The following is a 25,679-nucleotide window of genomic DNA, read 5'->3' on the forward strand; positions in this document are numbered from 1 at the left end:
CTGCCTTTTACTAATTTTATACTGGCCTCCAGCCCCTAATTCAGAGTTTGACAGTTGTTTAAGTACAAAGGATATAAATAGTTTTGTGACTGTTTTTGGAATGGGACCCACTATTCTCTATGCGGATTAGAAGGAGCGCTTTAGCAGACAACATAAAGACAGACGGGTGGATTAAGAAAGTGACAACAAACTGACGAGTCTGGATGAGGCAGCTGCAGCTATGAACCTAGTAGAATACAAAGATTGATCATTTTACTCAGCATCAGCTAAAAGGAATGATTTAGATAGTGTGCCCCATGAAGAGGATGATCAAATTTCAAACACAAGGGATCTCTGTATATATGACAGATGGGAAGAGGTGAGGAAGCCTAAAGAAGACTGTTATTGTATTCTGACTGTTGTATCCCACTACTATGTCAGAGGTTATTCAGATTATAATAATTTTATTGTATAACTAGTTGAGGTTTATTCCTTTGTTCTGTACTTGGACACTACATAATTTTTTCAAAAAACTTTACATCCAGTTTAATCAATATTAATTCAACAAATTAATGTTGATAGAACTTATGTTATGAACTCAGTTCTGTGTTTAGTCATATAAATTTTCATGCAACAGACGATCACAAAGAAAAACAAATTAAAAACAGCTAATTTTTTCTGATGCCTTCACTTAATCACTCAAACCTGTACTTTAACTAATATGTTAATTTATACACCAATTTAAAAGTTTTAATGCTTTACCACAAAAAGCAGAATGAATGACCTCTGTTCTGTTTCTCAATTGATGATGGATGGAGAGAGAGAGAGAGAGAGAAGAAAAGAGAGAGAGAGAGAGAGAGAGAGAGAGAATAACGACAGGATTCAACACACGTTTAAATGTCAAATGCAAATTTGAGTCGATAACAGAAAATCAGAAGCACATTCTATCCATCTTCCTTCCCACACTCTCTTTCTAGTTTTCCACACCTCATCTCATTTCTTTATACCTGCTTTTATTTCTCATTTAAAAAGCCACAAAAATGGTTCTCCTGCGCATTCTTCTTTCTTCTCCATTTTGAAAGTACGTCTCTCCCTCTATCAATGCCTTGGTCCGTTTACGTCATTCCAAACCTTGTGATATCCCCACTTTTGATCCATTTCTCTCTATGTATGCCTCTCTCTCTCTCTCTCTCTTGTTGTTCCTCCAGTCCTACTTTTTCAGTCTTTCAGCTTAACATGCACTGAGGAATTCAGTTTGGCAATTCTGTCCCATCTGAATATTTTTACTGGGTCAATGTGTTCACATGATGCTTCCAAACACATTCATAAGACACAGGCCATGTACACACAGACGGCCTGAGGAACACATTGTCCCTGTCTTCTACTTAACACACGAAGACCACACACCTTACCCTAACCATCCAAACTAGATGCCTCACCCTAACCTACACCTAATTCTAACCCTAAAATCAAGTCTTAACCCTCAAACAGCCCATTGAAAAAGTGAGAACCAGCCAAAATATCCTAACTTTCCCAAAATGTCCTCACTCTTTAGGGACAATGCTTAAAATGGTCCTCACATAGCAATATGTACAGGAACACACACATACAACACACACACACACACAACACACACACAGAGGGATGATCACGGCTTTGTTCCCCAGTCTTTCTGCCGAACCCATGTAGACTTGACTATAGTTCTCTATTTTAATGTAGGACCGGATTTCAGGGCTGTGGAAAAAGTTAGAAATAATGTCACCAAACGTCTTATCGAGTTTCAGGCCTCAGAGGCATCACTGAAAACAAGATCAAACACAACTAGAAGGACACCCCAGGATACCAATCTCACATTTGTTGAAGGAAGTGAAACAAATCCTGGATCCACTCATTTATCAGTTTCCACTCTTCCTTGAGTCATGCCACAAAATTAGACATATGGTTTTATTACTTTTGGCCATACTCTTAATAAAAAGAGCTCTTCCCAGTACTACTCACATGTAAGAGATAGAAAAGAATATTCAGTTTTTCAGCTAAAATTAATTAGCAGTATAATCTTATAATCTTCACTTTCTCACCATCACTTTCGAAAGGAAACAGTGTCTGTGAAAATGCATTAATCGTCTTGTTAGTAAGGATATATGAATATTGTTGTGTTTGCTTGATTGACAGTTGTTTAGGCCTTTTACACATCGGTGGTGGTTGCCGCTTATGTCAGGTTTCAAAACGTAACTTCAGAGTGACGTGACAATTGCTGTGTCCATGTTTTTCTACAGCTGAAGTGTAAGCTGGCTTCATCAACTGCTGTTTGAATGAATGATCTCTCCTGCTCGACAGACTCTGAAAACGGGGTTAGGGGGCCTCTCGTGTGGCCGGGGCCCCTGATGTAACATGAATCCTGATGAATACACAGCAAGAACATCACAGAGCTGTGGTGACAAACGCTTCAAAAGGATAAGAATTACAAAAGGATGTTAAAAAGACATTCACTTCATCTCATTATGAAAATGCTAACAGCAACTTCTTTATTTTGAGGCTTGTTCGATGCCGATATAAAAGTCATAGTACCGCGAAATCAACCCCTTATTACATAGAGTAATCTTATTTCACACTGTGGTACACATGCTGGATAAATCTCAACTATTGATACAAAAAGTTATTATCCAGTCTGGAACATAAGAGGGCTCGGATCCCAGAATGCTGTGCAACAGAGGGAGTTATGAACCTGGAGGGGAACAAGCTGCACAAAGACACCGCTGACAGACCACTGCTCCCTGAGGGCCAGGACAGTCTGCACCACAGCAAACGCTACACATTAACAGTCTTTCTGATGCAAATATCTAGTCTTAGAGTGAGTGTCTGTGTGTATGAGGGGGAAAGAGAAAGATACACACACACACACACACACACACACACACACACACACACACACACACACACACACACACACACACACACACACACACACACACACACACACACACACACACACACACACACACACACACACACACACACACACACACACACACACACACAGACAATCGAAAAGCCGAAAAGCCGAAAAACTTCCCTTTCTAAAACCTGTGACTGAGAGCCCACCACAACAGAAGCATCTATCATGGTCGACCAGGACAAATATTTTTTAACTGTCTGTAAGAAAAGTACCCAAGGTGAAGAAACAATGAGATCCTGGCTGTAACTTAAGTGTGTTTCAATGTCTGTGCATGTATGTGTGTGTTCAGTTACTTCTATTCATGTTTGGGAAACGTGTCTATTGAAAACCACAGGAGACTAAATATGATTCTTGTATTTGCTCCACTGTTACTGTGATTAGCACGTGCACGTGTGTAGCCTAAACACGTTTGCTTGTAAAACTAACCAAGTTACTCCTACTTGTGCAATGGACTAGCACCTCATTATTTCACCACTAATCACTTGGAGGAGGAGGAAAGAGTCAGAATAGGTCAGCAGTGAAGTAGCCAGATGTTCAGCAGCTGTAAACCTAGGTTACTAGTCTATTATCTAACACGTGTCAAAACACAGACGGAGAGACGGGGAGAGTCAGAGAAACAAGAGATAACGAGCGCTGATAACAGGAGACACACAGCAGAGACGTTTTTAATAAGGCAGCGAGGACAAAGAGAGAGAATTTAATGGCGGTGAAAGTGTAACTGGAGTAAAACCAAGGAAAAATCCTTCAATTCTCTGTCACCATTAAAAAAAGGTACAGTGGTTACATTCACAATTGTGTACAGGTTGCTATTCACACTTAGCTTTGATGTGACAGTTCAAGGCAGACATTTTCTGATTTAACTCAAGGAGTTGATAAGTTCTCACTAGATTTGTTTTTATTCGATTATCAAAGCTAGACTAGTCAGTTTTAAGTTCATTCACCCCTGGTTCGTCAATGTCATACACGTACATACAAACTTCTATAAACTTTATTGACATAGAAATTTTCTTAGCACGTAAGTCCTACTAAAATGCCTTAAGACTACAACTACAACACAATAACAAGATGGAGAAAAAGTCAAGCATCTGGAATAATTTCCTAAAGATGACCCCGCAAAAGGTGAAATGTCACAATGCTTATGCTTCACTTATGCTCACTAATGCTTAAGTACAACACTAGTCAGATTTTTATAGTCAACATTACATGTTGACTTTGGACTGGACCAAAATATAAATTATGTACCTAAATATTTGATTATTGTATCCCTTTTATTTATGATTATATATGTAATTTACTATAAATTAAAGGAAACCACAGATTCCATTCACTGCATTCTGGCTGCATTGCTTGTGTAAAGGAGAATTCCAGCTGGCAATACTGTAAGATTTAAATTACGGCCTCTGAAACCTGCATACACCACACAAAAAGGCACGAGAGGGGCTGCAAGTCACTGACAAGGAGTGACATATAAAATCTTTGATGATGAGGGGGAACAGGGGGCATCAAGGAGACAGAGGGGAGGATGAAACAGACAGATGAGGGACAGTAAAGGAGGCCACAGAGATGAACTAATGCTGAAAAAGACAGATTACAACCTTCTACACTTTCTGTCTATCTTTTTGTGCAAAGGAGTTGCTCATTACCATTTCGTGTGTTTGTGACGCTCAAAATGTCATGTGACTACAGCGGTGGGTGTGTTAATGAAGTTTTCGATGGACAGATTAATATAGCAGAGATTTATAATCTATGCTTGAAGGCTCGGAGCCCTAAAACCACTGGATGTTTAATCCTAATCCAGGAGCTAAGACCTCTGCACCGCTGAGTGCATCGCTGCCACATCCATACTGGTATGCTCATATAGGACGACCTTACACAGGACGCTGACGGCAACACAACTTGTTGACGATCGTAGTTTAGTCACCTTATACCTGACTGAAATGCTGAACCAAACTGCATACACTTCATGATAATAGGTCTGGGAAGGTGTGAAATATTGCTGAGCATGAAAAAACTACGAGGCAGACAGAGAGAGGAAGAGTCTGTGAGAGAGGAAGTGACAGACGAAGACTTGGAGAGAGATGAGGCGCTGCATTGAAATCAAGCGGATGCTACCTCAGCATCTGTGCAACTTCTGTCTTACCAGTCTCTGATTCTCTGAGTGACGGCCAGGAAAACAATTTAGTTTGTGAGGTGTTACCAGATCCTAGTTGAACATGGAGCAACTGAAACTTAAACAAAAAACTAAACAACCATATGTATGCCGATGATGGCTCCTGTTACGGCACCATCTCTCAACTCACTGTGTCTGTTTGCATCAAGAACAAGTTATTAGAAAATCATCTGTCAGTTGGAAGGAATCTAAATCATCCCAAATGTCCTGTTTTGACAATTGTCTTGTGTTTCCCTTGACAGACTAAAGCTGCTTATCAATTGTACATTGAATGTGCACATGCACGGCCTACAAGCAGCTATAGCCGATCGCTAATCCCCATTGCTCAAAGCCCCGGAAGCCTCTACTCTCCTTCCAACAGTCAAATGCCATGTCACAACATTACCAAGAAATCCGTAGATCTGTCCATATGGTTCCCAATTCCACTGTTTCATACTAACTGCATTTCAATCTCAAGACTCAAAAACTGCAAAGAAAAACATTTTCTCATCTTGTTCATACAGAAAACCTCTTTGATTTCAATACCAAGGTCTAACCGACATGACTTGTGAAGCTGTATATTTATTTTGCGGTGCTCTCACAACTTTGACAGCAGACAAAGCAGATGCTGAACACCAACAACTGTCCATAAATGACTGTGCCTCCTGTCCTGTGACCAACCCTCTTTACCGTGTCCTTCGGTCTTTGTTTCAATTATTAAAGGTCAATCTTCCAATCTTGCCTGCAGGGTATAAAACCACTGGCTGGATCAGTAGAGGTGAGGACATGGTGGCAGCTTTTATGGTGCACACATGCACACATGCACATGCACAGAGAAGGTTTGATGGGAAATCTTCAGCAAAGCCGCTGCGTCACAAACTGTAAAGTAAGCAACCCAGATGGTGAAGCTGCTGCTGCTGCTGCTGATGATGATGGTGATAAGTTGGGGCTTAGGAGAGAATTATGGATGCACATCTCATTGCACATGAACAAGCATACATTAATATCACTCTCACACACACACATAAACGTGCACAGCGTTTAAAAATAACTTAGTGTATTAAATCATCCTTTTAATGGGTCAGAACTATTGAGAACCATTCTGTTTCATGTTCATGTTTTTTATATAAAGATTCAGAAGCCAGTATTATCAAACAGAACATTTGCTGACTCTGTACTAAATTACAATGATTCAGTCCTCCGGGGTCTCCTCCATGGGCTTCATGACTTAAAATGAAATATTAAAAAGTTCCATCTCTGTTATCCCACAATAAAAAGTAACAGGGTTTTGATTAAAGTAAAATAAAATGCTTCCAAATACAGTCTGGTACAAATATTGCCCAAACAACAAAGTTAGTTGTAGAAAAACGATTCATACAAAGATCATTAGTCAGGACACAGATTCAAATTCAATATAGATTTACTTTCACCTCACTACATGGAGATTAGTGCTTTCTTTGTCAAAATGATGAAGTTCTAAATCCCTCATTAGTCCAAACACATGCACTTACTAAAGAAAGTGTCTAAAAACAAAAGAAAACCCTCAGAGAGGCTCCAGAGCCACTTCTCTCCTCACCTACCTCTGAAAAGCATGGCCGTCCAAACGTAAAACCCAAAGGACCATGCGCCCCAAAACTTGTGGCACCGCATCCTGGCACCGCTCAGTGGACTCCGCCGGCCGCCGGCAGCGGGCTCTCGGTGTCGGCTACACAGGTGAAGTGCTCCGGCTCGGTGGTGGTGGTGTGAACATGAGGCTGGAGACAGAGGAAGAGGAGGAGAGGAGGGAGACAGAGGACGAGGAAGACTGACAGACCGGAATGAAAGTGGAGTTAAGATATGCGCGTTCACGCTGCGTCAGGAACAGGAACACAGTCCCTCACAAACACGGCGCGACGCTGCTGCACGGGGGCGCGCGTCTGAGCAGTGCAGAAATCAACCTGTAAACGCAAACATGAACACAACACAATGCAACAAAAACTCAATACAACAGATCACAACACAAACACACAACCCTAACCCTAACACTAACACAATACAACCACAACACAAACACAAACACAAACACAAACACAAACACAACACGACATAACACAACATGGGAGCTGATCTACTTTTTATTCTTTCACTTTCTTTAACATTGTGTAGACTTTCTATCATTTTCGTTGATTCCTCAGATGATGATTCGTGGATCCTGATGAAAACAAAAATCAGACATGTTCAGGGGACTGATATTTATGAGTGTGTGCAATTTGGTGCAGATCCAAATCTAGATCCAGTGAATTTAAATGTGGTTTCATACAAGGACTTGGCAGAAGCATGTGCTCTCATGAGAGCCACACAAGTTGTAGGCTGTTCACTTGTGAATTAATTAAAAACTTATCCTGTAATTCCCTTTCTACATAGAACAACTTGGATTTGTTGAGAGATTGTTAATTGTTTGTGTAGTTCAACTTTTCTGGGATCATAGAAAGCCAATTATTAAGCTTCTTTAACTTTATTATTTGTTTAACTTATGGTTCACTCTTTCTGCTCTGAATCATGCTGCTGCTTTCAGCTCAAACACTATTTAACCATTTACACACGACCAGCTCAGCACCAAACAGCAGAAAGACAAAGTTCGATACTAGCTGGTGAACTAGCGGTGGAGTTTTTACACCACCGAGCGAGAGGGAGAGAGAATATTGGACTTGAATTCATCTTCATATCCCTGCAGACAAAAGCTATAATGTCCCTCCATGTTCACATCTGTTCGGTAAAACGTTCACCACATCAACTTTAGAAATGTATATATCCATGTTGTGTTAAGTGTTTGTTTAGTCATTGAGTCACAAACACACAAATACACTCATCCCTCATGTCAGTGTTTTTTCTGGACACGACTGCAGATCACAACCAGCTTCTTCTTCTCCCACAGCTGTGGATTATCACATGTGAACGTGATGTGCTTTCATTTCCCACTCCCCCCAGTCACAAATACTGAGTCACATATTTCCCTCCTTTTTGATGCATATTAAAATTACCTATTTATTCCAGCCCATAAATAATTTCAGTCAGAAATGGGATCCAGCAGGCAATGAGACACTTCTCTAAATGATCTCACCGCCTGGCTCCCTTTCTCTCTCCCCTCTCATGGGAGCAGCGACGTCTCATCTAAGAAGTCAGTCCTGTGCCACTAGTATTAGACCAGTTTTTAAAATTGTTCATATCCCGCACGTCTCCGTCTCATGGAGCTCCAACAGTGCTGCTGTTAGATGTGATTTGGTACAGATCTGTAGGTGGGCTCACTGAAAACTCTGATCACAACCTTCATCCCCGCTCTCACTGGGCAAACCTCCAGTGGGAGAAAAGGCGCGGTGACATTCAACTAATCCCAGGTTTGCTGGGGACCCAATTTTGAAATCCCCTGCATTGGGCCAACTGTGAAATGAAAGCTGAAAAGTTTGGTGTAACTTTACAGAGGTTTTATGAAGAGCTGCAGTGCAAATGCCTAGTCAACTAAAGTATGACATTATTACTTGTAAAGTCTAAAGATTGTTTAGAATCATAATTTGATTCTATCATTTCATCTATAGGATGTATGTGTATATGCATATATATATATATATATATAGTATGCCAACATTTTCTTGTGTGTTTTTCTTCATCATATATATTTTTCCACCGATGTGTTACCTCTTTTTGCACTTTCTTGTTTCACCCCATGGGAGGGCGGCTGCAAAACAAATACTGTCACACACTAGAGAAAATACACAACAAAAAACACACACAACAAAAAACCCAATCTCTCACCTCAGGAAGCAGAAACACACCTCCAGCAGTGTGTTGCCTTCTGGGACTCCTGGCTCTTTTAAGCCAAAAATAACAAACAGACACCGAGATGAACTCAAAACTGAGCCCTCAACTCTAAGTAATGGAGGAAAGACACTTCTCAACAGGTCAAACACTTGGTTTAGTCATCAAAGACTCCGAGTAGATGTGAGTGGATACTTGTGGACTTATTAGTTGATGTTTCAAAGACGGGAGTTGTTGAGTTTTTTTATCATGCTGCACTGCGACCGTTCCAATCTGCAGCACGATTGAATATTTTTAAATGCACTGATCCACTGAACAGCAGCAGAGAATAAAGACTGAGCGCTAAAAGGAGCGCGGAGGGAGACCTGAGGGAAGCTGTTAATTCTCCATCTATTATAAATGAGAGGTGTTCTGCTAATGGACTCACATTTTGTGGAGTTTGTTCTCTTCTCTCTCTGTCTTTTCTTCTATTTGTCTTCCACAGCTTAAAACAAACACAGACAGAGCCCCATGATTCCTCTCATTTTAACTTACAACACCAGGGTACAAACAACTGATAAACTCTGATGTTGACACGTTTCCTCATCTCGATCGACACTCCTTCAAAGATGTGTATTAAAGTTCCAGTCCCATATTTTGTTAAACATCCTTCTCAACCCCCTTCCCCTGTTTCTAAATGATGTACTTGAATTATTCGCTCGTGCCAGCAGGGTGCATGTGACTGCATGTATGTGTGTGTGCGTATGTGTGTGTGTGTGTGATAGAATGGGGTCAGATGAGTTTTAGTTTTTGTCTGAGTCGCTACCTTTGATGTGTGAAAAACGCAAAATAGCTTTTACTGTGACAGAGAGCGCACAGGTCCCAGAGCTATTGCCAAGGTGTGCGTGTGTGTGTGTGTGCATGTGTGTGTATTTATTTGTGGATAAGAATTGCTGTTTATGGTTGTGAGTGTGCATGTTGTGTGTGAGTTTTTGCGACGGTGCAGTTATATTTTGAAAAATTATCAAAGTAACAAATCTTATGAGGCTTTTTTCTGTACTTTAATACATGTTGTTAAGGTTTGTATGAATATCTGCCCACATGATGAAGTTTTCCTGAAGAAACCCCTCCTCTGTCATTTGTCTTTGTTACGCTGTGCAGGTGGTGGCTCTGGTTATTATGGGATGTCAAAGAAAGGTCAGACCTCTCTCACACATTTAAAAGTTTACTGTGGATAAGGTCAGTGTCGTCGAGGGTGAGGGAGAGACACAGCCTGGAAAACACAAAACAGTTCACAGCAAAAAGGGAAACAGTCAATGTTTGATGAAAGAAATAGTTACTCACATTTATATACACATACTTAGACATGGCTAAGTTCATAAATAGAAAAAAAGGTTTTCATTATTAATGTCTTTTATTCTGCCGCTGTCTCTTTGTGAATCCACTTATTCTCAGTTCAACTTATGGGTGGACATTTTCCTGTTGGCTTCGTTTGTGTTTGAGCGAGTGTGTAAATTTTACATCACACAGAAAAATATTCACAGGAAGTCTCCTGATTTAATGCAGCACCTCAAGAAGTAGAAACTAAATTAATACTCACGGGAGCTGCTTTGAAATAAGAAACTTTGAAGCTTGTCTTTGAAAAAAAAAGAGGTTTTGAATCTTTTACCTTTCCTTAAGGTGACGCTACACTCTGCATATATTCCTCCTCCATTAAATGCAACACATAAGTAAGACTTTTATTTTACACCTTCATTGCTTTTTTTTCTGTCCTTAATTAACTGCGCCATCTGTGCTCTCCTTTGTTTTCTTCCTCTGCAGATTGTTTGAATACATTGACACAGCTTTTAATACCTTTAGAAGAACAATGAGCATTTATTTTACCATTAATGTCATCGTCTTTAATGTCAACTAGTATCAAACATTAGATAAGTGACTGGTGCAGAAACCATTTAAACTGTGGTTAGCTCTCCACCCAGTGGACAAAATGTTGACATGCACAAAATGATTGTATATTTATGATATATGTACTATAATACTTCAATAACCACAAATGATTGTTGTTATATAATATAAAAGACAGAAACCTCACATCTGTATTAGAAAAAGACAATTTAAAACAATCAGGGCAATTAGTAATAAACAAAAAACATGTAGTTGTTTGCACATATTGAACACTAAACTTTATTCCTTTTAGACAGAGTTAAGTTTGGTTATGGAATCTTGTTGATTTCATGAATAAAACAAACACAAGTAGAGAAACATTTTTAGTGGAATAACTGAGACCTTTGCTGAAATCAAGAGTCATGCTGTGTGTTTGTTTACATAGCAGACGGCGCCATCTTAATGTTGAATCTCACAGCCATGACCTGTTCCCGTGGGGACTCGCCAGAGTGTGTGTGTGTGTGTGTGTGTGTGTGTGTGTGTGTGTGTGTGTGTGTGTGTGTGTGTGTGTGTGTGTGTTTGGATGGTCAGTCAGGGTCAGCCTTGACCGGTCGGCTTGATGCTTGATTCCATTCATTCCTCTGGTTGCTGGTAAATATCGGTGAAAGAAACTTTTGTTCATGTTCACATTCAGCTGAGGGATTCTGAGCTGTGACTCTCAGACAGCTCACTGCTCACACTGCAGGTAAATCTCACTCTTTCCTCTAAATTTTGGATCTTTTTTAGTTTTCCCTCTATTTTCTCCATCACGTATCTATATAGCTGTTGTTAAATTTTAGAACATGAGAAAAAATAATTGCATGCAGATTGTCAGGGACCAAGCAGGTAGACCAGAGAGACAGAAACCTAAACTAAGCAAATTAAACTGATGAAAAAAGGTTACCACCATGTTCCTGAGGTTGCTGGTGCAGCCACTACACAAATATTAATATATTTCTATGAATCCTAGTGTCTCAGATATTCATGACTTTTTAATATATTTTATAGACATGAAGTTTGTGATCCTGTTTGCCCTCCTGAGTGGTGAGTTGGACTGAACTTTGTTCATATCAATCCATACATTTTAAGTTCTGTGTAAAGAAAAAATAATACTTGATTATTTAAAATCAGAATTCAATTACATGTAAATGATCATCTTCAACCCTTAGAATTCCCTCATATTTATTGTATATTGTCTTTTTTGAAGTGATGTGCTCTTAACACTGTTTTAGGGATGTTTGCCGCCCCCTTCGTGAAAGAAGAGGAGGCAAAGCGTTTCATCAGGCTGAAGAGACAGTCAGGATACTGGGATCCACACAACTCTCAGAACCAGTGGGGCTACACCATTCAAGAACAGGTGACACTGTGCCGTGGTGTGGACACACGCCATGAGTCAGTTTGAGGGTTTTGTATGATAACCCATCTTTGTGTTTCAGGCCAACGAGTACTGGACGGCTATTCGGACAGATGCTCAGTACTACATGGACATGAGTAACCTGATGTTTGACCGCTCCGTGGCTGAGTGAGTGAGATGATCAGAACCATGACATGACGAGATTTTATGTTGCAAGTGAAGGCAGTTTTAGTACAACAGTATATTCCTCCCATTTTACCACACCAGTGCCCCACTGATAAACCCTGAATTGCAGTGCAGCTTTAAATATGATCCCTGGAACACATCACTTGCTTTTAAATGTATGATATCAATTTCTTTGCATTGTTTAGATACCCCCTTCTTTTATTTGATTTCACTCATTTTGAATTTCCTTTTCCCTGTATCTCTGTTATTTGTCTGTGTTACAGTGAAAACAACAGGCTGTATATGGAGATGCTGCGTAATGCTCAGGCTCACCTGGACAGTCAGACAGGTCAACACAGATAGATGACACAGACAAAGGAAACTGAGGAGTGGATGAATATTAGTTTGGTTTTTCTATACTGTACTGTATCTGAACATTATAGTTACAGTTAGAATAAAACAGCATAATATGATTTACAGTGAACAGTACAGTGGAACAATGAAGGCTTTCTATCTATCTATCTATCTATCTATCTATCTATCTATCAGTTGTTTTTAGTTGTTTTTACTATTAGAATGATGTATCTGTAATCAAACATTTTATTCAATAAATGTTTAAATAAAAGCAAATGAAACAATTTAACGGTGTTTTTTTAAAGATGCAGGTTGTTTTTCATATACACCCTGATTCAATCCTGTGGTCTGAGGAAAGGGGAAGTGGACTTGGTTTCCAGAGAAGAAAATAATAATTCATTTCATAAAGGTTTGTTTCAGGGGAAATATCCTGTCTTTTAGACGAGATATTTTTGTCATGTCTGTGATTAACCTCTAGGTGGTGCTGCCATCTAGGTTGGTGCTGTTGATGTGCCCAAGCTTTGTTATCGTGTGTGACTGGACTATTCCACATTGCCATTGAATGCAATATACTGTATAATATAATGGACAACTTTGAGTTTCATTTTACAAAATAGTGACAAACAGGTTGTCACCTATTACATAAAAAACTGTGTATTCAAAACAACTTTATTAGTGTAATAAAGTACATCAGGGCCGTACAAATACTGAACTTTTGAAGGTTGTATAATTTAGAGAATTCATGTAAATGCATTACATTTATCGAACTTGATGTAGCTTCAAATGAATTGTCGATGAGCAGTGACCAAATGTAGCAAGTTTTTTATTTTAAGGGGACGAGACAGACATCAGTACATAAGAGATATAGACATTGTTGTTGTTGACACGTTGAGCAATTAAGTTGTTTCTTTCCCCTATGATATATAACTAGTAGTTAGAGTAAGAGGTATTTTGTGCTTCGTGTATGTGATTATCTTAATGTTGTGACAGAATAATCATAACGTGAATTAGATTGTTGAAGAAATAAATACAAAAATGACACAACTCAAGAAAACAAATCCACCACATACAACAATATCAAGGGAAATGTCCCCTAAAACATTAAGTAATAATGAGGACATTAGTTTAAGTACATGAAATAAGCAAATTATAAAATGTGTAGTTTAACTTTATACTTTACGCTTAAAGTTTCATATAATTGAAGCTTAAATACTATATTATGTCATCATTATTAAATCAAATGAAATTGTACACATACTGACATAAAGAACATATTATACAGTGGATCTAGAGAAGAAACCTAACTAAAAATCTAAGTGTCAGTGTTCACCTTTAAAAAGCCCCTGCTGGGGCTTCCTCTTGTTCAAGTGTTTAAAAGATTCTTGAAGGTGGATCAGCGGTTGTCTGTGAAAGTCACGTGTTATTGCCCCTAGTGTGAAGGTGAATCCTCTCTCGCAGTTGGAAGAGGGATTTTCAAGAAATTCTGCAGCGCTGGAGTGAAGATGAGGATGGTACCCAGTATTGCGACGGTGAGGAAAGCCCACAGGAAGATCCTGTCTAACACCTGGGCCACAAACTTCCAGTCTTGTACCACCTGGGAAAAACAGGGGAAATGAGAGATGTGAAAACAACTCATTGACACATTAATCCGTTAAATGATTATTACTTCAATCTTTGATGATTCATCCTAAACACACCTCGCGGATGAAGTGCTCCTTGCGGATGTGTCTGCTGATGTACCGCACTGAGTAGATGGCCTTCTCCAACATGGTCGCCCAGGCTTCTTCGTCCTTCCCCTCAGAAGTCGCCTGTCCATGGGCTCCGCTCCTCTGCCCTGCTCTCCGCGCTCCAGAGCGAGTCTTCAGCTCAGGGCTCTCAGGGGCCAGCTCTGGGTAGTGGTAGCGGTCGATGTGTCCGCGCATGCAGAGCAGCCTCGGCAGTTTTTGGAGGAAGAGGCTACGAACCCACGGGGACATGGGGTGGTAGGTCGCAGAGGAGCGGTGGTGGACGTTGATGACAAAGACGGTGACGATGATTGAGAGCGTGACGAAGATCATGATGAAGAGCAGGTACTCTCCGATGAGTGGGATCACCTTGGAGGAGGAGGGGATGATCTCCTCTATGACCAGGAGGAACACAGTGAGCGAGACGAGGACAGAGGTAGAAAGTGACAGCTTCTCTCCTTCGTCTGAAGGAAGGTAAAACACCAAGACGGTCAGAAAGGACAAACCCAAACAGGGGAATATGAGGAAGAGAGTGTAGAACAGCGGTAGCCTCTTCAAAATAAAAGAGTACGTAATGAAGGGGTATGAATACAAGCCATCCTTCCGGTTTCCTCTGGCACCGGTGGCATTGAGGATCTGCCACTCCCCATTGTCAAAGAAGTCTTTTCGATCTACCTGGTAGTCCATCAGACCCAGATCCACCATGTGGCCATCGTAGGTCCAGGAGCCAAACTTCATGGTGCAGTTCTGGCGGTCAAAAGGGAAAAAGGTGACATCCATGGTGCAGGCCGACTTGTAACTGGCAGGTGGCGTCCAGGTGATCATACCGGTGTACTTGACAATGGCTTTGGTCATCAGGGAGCCCTCGAAACGCCCATCAGCACTGAAGAAACAAAGAAAGTAATCTGTCTTTTTCATTGAAAACAACATAAAAACAAAATTCACTGATAATTATCTTGCTTGGTTTGTTTTCTCTTATTAAAATAGTCAAAGCTTCCCCAGACATGTAATGTTTGTAAATCATTTGAAACTGAACTTGAAAGAGAACTCTTACTTCTCATAGAGGACGATGTCTGGCAGCCAGATATTTTCAGAGGGAACTCTGATGGACGTGATTCCTCCATATTTGTCTGGATTCCATCGCAGCTTGTAATCGAGCCACTCCTGGATCAAAGAGGGTTGGATCATTAGACCTATATATAAAACTTAAGAATAAGCAGTTTAGCTTGAATTTATGAATACATGAATACACATATCTGGCCAACCCATTCCCAGCATTATTATTTATATCTTATCAGACACCTGCCTTATTATCTTGTTTGGCAATAAATAATATTACTAGATAATGTGAATTTTGTTTTTGGCTCTGCTAAACAAATATCAGCTTGTGTCTTTTCTTGACCAGTGGATTCAAGTGGTAAGATTTTATGTAGAGACTCAATGTTTCCTCTTGCTTACCTGACACAGCCAAACATTAGTTGTCATGAGCTGGTTCTTCTCATCCTGGATAAAAAAAACAACAGACCAAAAGTCAAATAATGGGGTAAAAACCAAAAGAAGAATAAGAATGTGAAGGTTGTCGGGACATATAATGGTTAAAATGAAAATAAAGGTTTCTTATCATGGAAATTCAAAGCAAATGGCTGAAGCAGGCCAAAGTTCCCAAACGGATTAAGAAGACTTTAAATAAATGGACCAAATAAATAAAAAGTAAATACAATTAAATTGTATTTTGTGATGCTGTAAAAGATTCAGGGATGTTTGTAAATGTCAGAGTAATAAGCTTTAGATAAACGCTTTTACCTAATGTTCTTTATGGGTTAGGGTTAGGATATCTTAAATTTATATTGATATAGACATTAAACGTGCAGATATTAGTAGCCCTAGATATTCTAAATTAAAATTATCCTCTATTTTCAAAGTAATACTTTCATATCTATTGACAAAAAAGTCGGTGTGTATGAGATGTTTTAAGCACACACTAATTCTGATGTAGGGATTCCATCAAAGCATCAGATGTTAGTGGAATAGATGAGAAGCTTGGTTACAAGCAAACTAAATCATCCTTTGCTTTCCCTCTGTGAAAGCAGACATAATCTCATTTATCTGTCTCTGCCACTTCCTTAGCAAACAAGAAAAAGAGACATGAAGCTAGAGGTGGGTGCAGTGGACCGGCTGAAGCAATATAAATACAGCAGGAGCTAAATAGAACGGGACAGGAATAACAGGAAATGAGAGATGGAGAGTGGTTAACAATTAAACATTTGTCTTCACATCACCAAAGTTTGAGATGAAGAATTGAGACTTCAGAGAAATAAGAGAAAAGAGATATATTTAAATACGTATGTGTTCAATGTATCCAGAGCTGACCCCGGCTGTCAGAGTGAGTTGGATGTTTTGGTGATCACACAAAGCAGAGGTGAACCATAATCTAATAAAGAGACATGCAGCAGCTCAGAAACACTCAGGGGACAGTGAAGCCGAGCTGCAGTAAGTCTGGTTCGCTCTCTGCCCTTGATCTATTCTTAAAAAAATCCAACAGAACATGGACATAAATCTCTACTCTCTGCAAAACCATAAAGAGGCTTTGTTTAATTCATCCCAGATTGTCTTCTGCTACCACTTGTGTCAGGTGGAAGAACGGAAGAGTTAATCCTAAACTGGGTGAGATGCATATTTAAGGCAAAGGAGAGTGGTTCCTCTATAAGCATCCTCCGTTTCCTCCTCTTGAACGCCTAAACCGAGTAAAGCCATCACAGCATGCCTCTGAAATATTAAAGAAACACTCCACAGAGAGAGCGACTGTGCGCTTGTAGATACGAAGAGAGTGCTCCGGATCTATTTCAGGACCACGGAAAGCTCCGCACTGTGACACTGCGGCTGTTTGGTTTCAGCACCGTGGACAGCGACACGGCTGAACCAAAATAACAACCTTTGTTAGAATTGATGGATGGATTCTAATTTAACTGTCTTCCTTTACTTTAATTAAGACCTTAACCTTAAGTCTGTATTTTATAAGGTTTGTGCAAGTTTATTTGCTTTAGCAGTTAAATGATGAGGCTGACAATTTACTACTGATCAATATTCCATTCCAAGCCCATTGAAGTCTAGCAAACATAAGACAGGATTAAAGTGTCAGTTTAATGTGGGTATTTACTGACGTGTTTCTGACAACAGCTTAAATTCAAAATTGTGAAATATGATTGTTTTATGGAAAAGGTATATTGTTTGTAAGATGGATCCACTTGTTGTTCCAGTGGTTTTAGGATTCAGTTTAGATTAAGTTAAAGGGTTAAGGCTTATTTTAACATTAATAAAATTAATGATAAACGAATAAATCCACTTGAAAACATGGGTGCGTAGACATGTTATTGTGTGTGTTTGTGCGTTCATCCTCACCACATCAACCAGCTGGGAGATCTTGAGTCCTAAACGTACTCTAATAGTGTCATTGGCTCGTTGGATTGGCCTGACCCAGCGCTGGTAGCCTTGGAAAAGGTTCCTCAGCAGCTCGTCCTCCATCTCCGCCAAAGACACAAACTCATTTTTAGCTGGAATAAGGAGGAATGTGGATTAATGACCATTCAATGTTACAGTGCTCTGTGATATACGTCTGTCTTCCACAGGCAGTGCCTTACTTCTGCTATGTCAGTGGAAAGAAACAACTGCAAATAAGTATGGGTAAGTCACTGAAGTTGATCTGTTCAGACCTGGTTCACACTACTGTACTAATCAACTTTTCACAAGGTACTGTTCAAGATTAACTATGCAGTTGGGTTACTCTTGTAGTATTCTTGAGTAAGTAACAGGACCTCTGGGACTATTTCCACCCATCTCTGTGGCCCTGCTCATTAACAACTGTTTGATGTTACAAATTGTGTTTGGCCGCTAATTAAAAGTTTGGCCCAGGAGCACAGACAAGTTTGTCAATGGTTAGACTGTTTACTGTTTAATCCCCAAGCGGAGGTCTGAGAAACATGAGAGCGAACTGAGAAGAAAGGGACTTGCATGTTTTACAAAGTAATAAATTTATCTTGCGCATGAATTCACTTCAGGCTAAAATGTCTTGTTTGTTTAGCACTAACAAATGTTATCCAACAAAATGTGTCCCATTAGAAATGATCAGTGCTTTTGTTTTATTCTATAACCAATAGGTGTAACAAGTAAGAATGTGCAAAACAAGTGGAAACAGTGGTGGATATTACAGGTTCTAATATTCCAAATCCAGATGATCTCAATCCATGTGGAGATAAACGTCTTTCTCTCTGGAAAATGACAAACGTCTGACATTTATTGGTTCAAATAAAGGGGGAGGGGCAGAGATAACAAAACTGTATCAAGAAGAAAAGTCACCATTTTAATCACCCTGAGATGATCTGGTGTCTCTGAAGCGACAGAAACACATTTATATATATAATATTGACGAGACACAGTTATGAAATTAAGACACTGAGGACGCCAAGTTGTGTGTGGAGGTAGGGAGGAAGAGTGTCGACCTTTGACCTTAAACCTGCAGCCTGTTTCCCATCTGACGTCATCTGACTCATGGGTGAATAATGTAAAGCATCACCAGTCCAATCAAGTGCATTTTAATCCCACAGTGTCACCTCTGTGTGTCACAGTGAAAGCACAGTGAGACACTGACATCTGACACTTGTGTTCCAGTTTGTCTCATCGACTTCAGCAGAGACAGAGCTGGGCCATGACACTACACTGATGAACTCTACTGGAAGATATATAAAATCTTATCTGGTTGAATGGATGTGTGCAGAGGAGTGAAATAATACTACAGCTTGCATCGGATTATTTCCATTTCATTCTTGTTATCACATTTACACATTTAGAGTAAAACATCTTTGTGGAAATAGTTCAATCTTTGAATAGAAATAACAGATATGGGGAAACTAAAAACGATTTCTGTAAGACACACTCTAATAGACCAGCAGTGAATGAGCAGGTGATACTTTTTGTTTGAGAACGTCGTCCAAAGCTGTGTAGAGTTGATTTAAATCTTCATCAGCCACGAGTGTTGCGCCACATGGTCTCTCGCCAGACTTCATCCTGTCCTCGTGTTGCCACAAAAGAAACGCAAAAGCATTGAATGAGTAAAGTCGCATATTTATTCAGTTTTCTTACCGGCGATGCTGGCGAGACACCGCGGGCAGGACGTCCACATGAGGAGGAAGGGGAGGAAGAGGAGGAGGACCACCAACTTCATGATGACGGTGTCCTGGATCCGGAGGAGCGCTCCTGGAGCTACACGCTGCGCTGCGCACACTGAGATGGACGACACGCAGGGTTTTCCATCAGTGGTGCTCAGTGGCTTGAAGGCGGAGAACAAGCTCCCTGCTGCCGGTGAACAGAGGACGACGGCGGCGCATGTGGCCGGTGTCCGGACACTGTAGCTGTAGAGTGGGTGCGTCGCGGGGAGCGGCTCTTTGGAGGAGGAGGAGGAGGGAGGAGGAGGAGGAGGAGGAGGGGCTGAGGCGTAGTGTTTAAAAACTGCTCCGAAAAATCTTAAGCAAGCTTTATTCTTGTGATGTTGCTGGCCAGTAATTTGTTTTATTACCTTGTAGTATTCTGCTGCTTTAACTATAAAAAAAAACAACCACTAGTTTATATTCGTCTGAAGAAACTTGAAGTTATGACCTTGTATTTGAAAATATGTTTGCTTGTTTGACAAATCTGTGTTACATCAATCGTTATGTGTTGAAACTCTGAACGTTTTATTATTAATTTTAATAATAATAATAACTTTAATTGTAGAGCACTTATCTAAACAAGGTTACAGAATCAGGGTCTAATTGGCAGATGTAATCAGATCAACTGTGTATCCCACATAGACTCGTCCACTGGAGGGCGCTGATAGGAACACCAAACCCAGGACATCATATTATTACGAGACAGCAAAGGTCTTTGCTGTTATTTGGGTGAATAGGCAAATATGTAATGGTGCGGAACATGAATATAATGGAAACTCACAGTAATCCCTCAACCTGAACTCATGATTGTGTCCACATCTTACAGGGTCATATCCATGGTTTCATAGCTTTATTCATTTAATTTGAGACAACGTATTCCTTTAACTGGAATTGCATTGCTGTTATTGATCCTATTCTCCAACCACTAAAAGCAGCTACATACAGTGACTACTCTCGTGACATGCAGTACATATAGCTGCATGTGCATTGTTTTACATTCTTTTTACAAAAAATGTTTAATTATCCATGACACAAGTCAGTGTCATCAGATAGAGATGAAAACAACAACACATTTCATAGCTGAATATTCAGCTGCAGAGTGTGTGCACTGAGCTGCTGTCTGATTCCTCAAAGGGTTCAACAAATGTAAGGAATAAGACAGTGATGGGATCTATGAGTGTTTATTCCGGGTGCAGGTTAATATAAGGCAGTGTTAGGGTCAGTGCACTGGTGCAGTCTTTGGTTGTAATGAATGCTCTTTGTTCAGGATTAAAAAAAAAACTGGATTGTTCACCGTGCATATGAGTTATTACATAGTCTAAGGAATCAGTAAACTAGAGTGGTGCTTTACGCAGTTTTGGAGAGCGCCAACAGAAATGTTCTCCCATTCAACCAAGAAGAGGGACACTGATGCCATGTACACAAAGACGTCCATATATATCTTACTATACAATGTATATATTCACTGCAGTGTAGTGAGTCAAACGATGATGAAAACCCCTGAGCTGAACTCAAACATACAGTATGTGTCAGGACAGTGTAGAAAATGTGCTCTGTAGGTTATTATTATTATTATTATTATTATTATTATTATTATTATCACCCTCAGTTGAATTTTAAGATCCTAAAGTGGGAGGTAAACATAGTGAGCCAATAATCTACTATATGGTCACAACAGCTCAGAGGTGGAGATGGTTTTGAAAGGATCAGCCTCTGAAGGCTGTGCAGGCAGATCACAATGGAGGCGAATAAAACTTTATCCACGGTGCATAAAGGAAATGTTCAGGAGAAGTCCCTGTAGCTCTGAAGGTCCACAGACTTCACTGCGATGAGTTTAAAACCGAAATATTTCAACTCTCAGTTCCAGTAAAACCTGTTGGCAGCAAAGGTCTGTGGATTATATGAGAGCATGAAATATAAAAGACAGATACGCTGCTGTGGAGTTTTTAAATATGCCCAACTACAGTTATCTGCAATGAATATCTTCAAAACTACAGTATCAGTTATTGAGTTTGTAATTTAGGTGAAATGACTTTAAAGAGGGATAATGTGGGTCCTCACAAGTATAGTGAGATAAGCACAAACACACAGACACCAGCACAGACACACACACATACAGTATATTCTGCAGTTAACCAGGCATGAAGCACACATTTTCTTTCTTTCTCTTCCTCTTCCTTTCTTCCTTCTCTCTGGTACCCTCTCCTCTCTCCCTCTCTCTTTCTAGTACCCTCTCCTCTCTCCCTCTCTCTGGTACCATCTCCTCTCTCCCTCTCTCTGGTACCATCTCCTCTCTCTCTCCACCCTCCCTCTCTCTCCCTCTCTCTGGTACCCTCTCCTCTCTACCCTCTCCTCTCTCTCTTCCCCTGTCTCTTTCTCCTCCACGGGTTTAAGTGACGGGGATAACGGGAGGCTGATTATCACAATGAAATTATCCTGATTTTCTGCTCCACTTGGAGCCGTGGGGTGGGCAGCTGCTGCCTCTGAGATCGTCCCATCCTCCTCGCCTCTGATCATTCGGAAACATGAATTCTCGCAGGCTGGAAACCTGCCGGCCCCTTCCTAGACGACTGTGGGCAGCTGCACATGTGTGTGTGTGTGTGTGTGTGTGTGTGTGTGTGTGTGTGTGTGTGTGTGTGTGTGTGTGTGTGTGTGTGTGTGTGTGTGTGTGTGTGTGTGTGTGTGTGTGTGTGTGTGTTTAACAAATGTTAAGGCGTTTGTGTGTTAGTGTTCTCGTCTGTTTGGTGTTGTTTTTGTTTTCTCAGCTGTGGTTGAGCTCATAATTAAAATCTGCATAATTTGATTAGATTTTTTGGTGCATAAATATTTAATAAAAAGAAGGAAACAGCCTTGTCTCCCACGGCCTACGGGTTTAATCTTAATCTGTTTGTTAAGGTTTTTTTATTTATTTAAAGGAGCGAGAAAGGCAGGAGGGGGGATTGAAGAAAGAAAATCTAACCTTACACAAGCTTCAAAGGAGAAATCAGTGAGTGGTCTCCCACTGTTAGCCCACTATCGCTACCACCAGCACTTTAAATGAAAGCACAATAACCCTGTAAACTTTGGAATATCAATGGATCCCAAATAAGCTTAGAGAGGATTTACACTTTTTTTTAAATCAGTCGAGCTTTCAAGTGATGTGATGAAAAACCAAATCCCCACTCATCGATACTTCAAGAGTTTGCTTATTTGATATTTTAATCATCTAAAATAGCAAAGAACTGCAGAGCAAAATAGATGGAAGGGATTCTGACCAGATTAGAGTAAAAGATGTTACTTGTGATAATAGGGAAAGGAAAGGGAGGTGAAGGAAAGGAACTGTCACTGATAGACTGGAAAAAGATCTCACTCAGCAGACACACACACACACACACACACACACACATGCACACAAAATATTCATTGACCTGTAACATGACACTTCATCTCGATAACAACACTACTTTTACTTTTGTTTTCATCCGACTGACGCGATAAGAAGAAAAGGCCCCTGATTATTTGAATCTCAAGTCTCTGTGTGTGTGTGTGTGTGTGTGTGTGTGTGTGTGTGTGTGTGTGTGTGTGTGTGTGTGTGTGTGTGTGTGTGTGTGTGTGTGTGTGTGTGTAGACCCTTAACACTAGTACTAACAAAAATACCAAAAAACCACACGTTACCAAATGTGAAAAGAAAATGAAAGGGCTGTTGATTGCATATCCTGATCTTTTTGTGCAGATTATGTATTATAATTATTTAAATAATCATATTTAGAGTTAGAGCAGCCTTATGAGAATATGATTAAAAACTGCTTTGATTTGAATATTCCTCCTAGAATTAAAATCAAATGTCAACTTGATTTACTTGATTGGTTTAACAACTCCCAAATACTGTATTTAATTCAACATGTCAGTATTTCAGGCAGCAATCAAGACCCTTGACAGCTCTCAATGATGATTCATATCATTTAATTGTGCCCTGTGGCTGTACTTTGAATGAACCCTTTGGGAGGCACGGTTGATGAGATCGTATTTATCACACCATCCATTTCCCCTCATCCCATATTCACGTTTTTGTACAGTGATTTAAAAAATGATATAAAAATATTGTGAACTCCAAGTGTGTGTGTGTGTGTGTGTGTGTGTGCTTGTGAATACTGGAACACCAAAGATGCTGTCATCAGATGTGAGTAAGCAGTGCTCTATTTATGTGTCTCATCTACATTTGAGCATATGTGTGTGAGTTTCCAGATGTGTGTGCATGTGTGAGTCCATGTGCTTGAGTGATGTGCATCTGAGTTCATTTACCAATATGCATGTAGGTGAATCTATCGCTTTATCTGCTTGGACATGTATGTCTGTGTGTGTCTATACTGTCTGTGTGTGTCTATACTGTATATGTCTATATATACATGTCGAGTGATAAGTGGTAAGGCTGTGTGTGTGTGTGTGTGTGTGTGTGTGTGTGTGTGTGTGTGTGTGTGTGTGTGTGTGTGTGTGTGTGTCAGTGCCCACGAGGAGCTCACAGTGGATGCTGTCCCAGGAGAAATCACTCTCCATGTCTCATCTAGAATTACAAATATGTTGTGTAACCTTCAAGAGCCTCTGGACAGGCCGGACAGATAATGAGGCAACTTCTGTCACGCACCCACATATACAGCATGTTGCATGCACGTAAAGCTGCTGCCGTGGAATTGGCCAAGTCTTGGCAGAAGATCGCAAGACATCTTCACTGTCTTATGAGCAAATGAAAAGCTGGATGACACAATATTACAACATGGTAACTGTATCAACAGCAAATGTAACAGAAACTGTTATTCTGGCCTCAAACCTAAAGTAGAACTTGAGAGTTTCTTGTTGCTCAGTGGACTTTTTCACTTCGTCCCTTAATAATTGAAACATTTGTTAGACTTCAAGTCGGAGGTGCTGAAAACGTTCGTCTGCTGTCGTTGTCCGAGCTGCAGATCCGCTGCCTGTAGAGCTCCCTGGGCATCATAAAGTGGAAGCCTTCAGGGTCTCTGCCTGTCTAAAGGCTGTCATGCTCTAAAATAAGATTAAAACCGTATTATGGACACAACAATGAGCTTCTAATATATATTGTAAATGGCTCAGAGCGATTTTTGTTTCAAAAAGACAAAAGGAAACAAGGATACAAGCTAATCTAGTTTTTTTTGTTGTATAATTCAGTGTTGAGGTGATGACTCGGTATTTAGTAAATGAATGTTGAGGTTGATCTTTCATTTGTTTTCATTTTATCCCAACAATTTGTGTGTTGGTCCTGGCTGTCTAGTTGTATGTCAATGTGGTTTCCTCAGCTCTTAGCAAGTAATGTCTCTCTACCCACCCAATTAGACTGTTATGAGGCCAATAAATCAACACACAGCTGTCCCAAACATATGGGCTCGTAGGGGCCTATTGGACCATAAGTTCAGGAGGCTGTTATCACTCATTAATTAAATGAATCGAGTTCATGGCACCCAGTTATAATATGATATAATAATATTTAAATATATTATTTATGCAGCACTTTTCAAGACAAAGTTACTTAAAGCTTTACATGATTAAACAAGTATTAAGGACTAAAGCAAATACATTTAGACAATTAAAATAATACAGAAAATAGGATGGAATAAACCACTCAACAGTAAAGACAATAACAACAGATAAGAAACAAAGAGGAATAAAAGGAATAAAGCCCCCCAACAATAAAAAAAAGGGCATATGATCGTCTGTTATCAGGCATGTTATCAGGCATACTAGCCCATATGTATGTATATGTATATTGATGAAGGTCAAATCAGGTGCTCTACCAGTGCAGCAGCTCTTTCACAAGTTAGGATGCTTGTCTCACTGTGGACATATAAGCACAATCTTCAATATATTAAGATTAACAACACTATGCCACCAGGTACAGCCCATCAGCAACACACAGAATACATCTCATGCAGCAAAGCATCCTTCTCTTCTTTTTTTGATCCACAGATTTAATGAAAAGAAAAAAAAACACCTTCCTAATCTGTTCAGACAGGGCAGGTCACACTAAGACGGCAATAAGGTTTTTTTTCTCACCATGCAGGAGAGCAGAGAAATGAAATGCATATTGTTCCTGAAGTGTGTTCTTTCTCTGAAT

At 40.0% G+C, this 25,679-nt stretch overlaps 3 protein-coding genes across 3 annotated transcripts in view; 1 reads left to right on the forward strand and 2 right to left on the reverse strand.

Moving 5' to 3' along the window:
* Positions 1 to 6,993, reverse strand: part of LOC118112675 (neuronal acetylcholine receptor subunit alpha-7) — a 31,422-nt gene extending 24,429 nt beyond the window's left edge. The window contains exon 1 of the mRNA XM_035162179.2: positions 6,665 to 6,993. Coding sequence (XP_035018070.1) covers positions 6,665 to 6,734 — 70 coding nt within the window. The 5' untranslated portion in view covers positions 6,735 to 6,993. The remainder of the gene's footprint in view (positions 1 to 6,664) is intronic.
* A 4,396-nt stretch (positions 6,994 to 11,389) lies between these two features.
* LOC118112677 (uncharacterized protein C3orf85) lies at positions 11,390 to 12,780 on the forward strand. Its single transcript, XM_035162182.2, has 5 exons — positions 11,390 to 11,484; positions 11,787 to 11,822; positions 12,011 to 12,135; positions 12,215 to 12,300; positions 12,582 to 12,780. Exons 2-5 carry the CDS (start codon positions 11,789 to 11,791, stop codon positions 12,658 to 12,660), a joined length of 324 nt encoding a protein of 107 aa, XP_035018073.1. The 5' UTR covers positions 11,390 to 11,484; positions 11,787 to 11,788; the 3' UTR covers positions 12,661 to 12,780.
* A 676-nt stretch (positions 12,781 to 13,456) lies between these two features.
* LOC118112676 (neuronal acetylcholine receptor subunit non-alpha-3) lies at positions 13,457 to 19,804 on the reverse strand. The gene is made up of 6 exons (XM_035162181.2): positions 19,512 to 19,804; positions 17,775 to 17,926; positions 15,834 to 15,878; positions 15,430 to 15,539; positions 14,349 to 15,258; positions 13,457 to 14,245 (listed from the first exon to the last, which is right to left on the reverse strand). Exons 1-6 carry the CDS (start codon positions 19,591 to 19,593, stop codon positions 14,081 to 14,083), a joined length of 1,464 nt encoding a protein of 487 aa, XP_035018072.1. The 5' UTR covers positions 19,594 to 19,804; the 3' UTR covers positions 13,457 to 14,080.
* Between the last annotated feature and the right edge of the window lie 5,875 nt (positions 19,805 to 25,679).

Source organism: Hippoglossus stenolepis, chromosome 7 (genome assembly GCF_022539355.2).
Source record: "Hippoglossus stenolepis isolate QCI-W04-F060 chromosome 7, HSTE1.2, whole genome shotgun sequence".
NCBI classification, from domain to species: Eukaryota; Metazoa; Chordata; class Actinopteri; order Pleuronectiformes; family Pleuronectidae; genus Hippoglossus; species Hippoglossus stenolepis.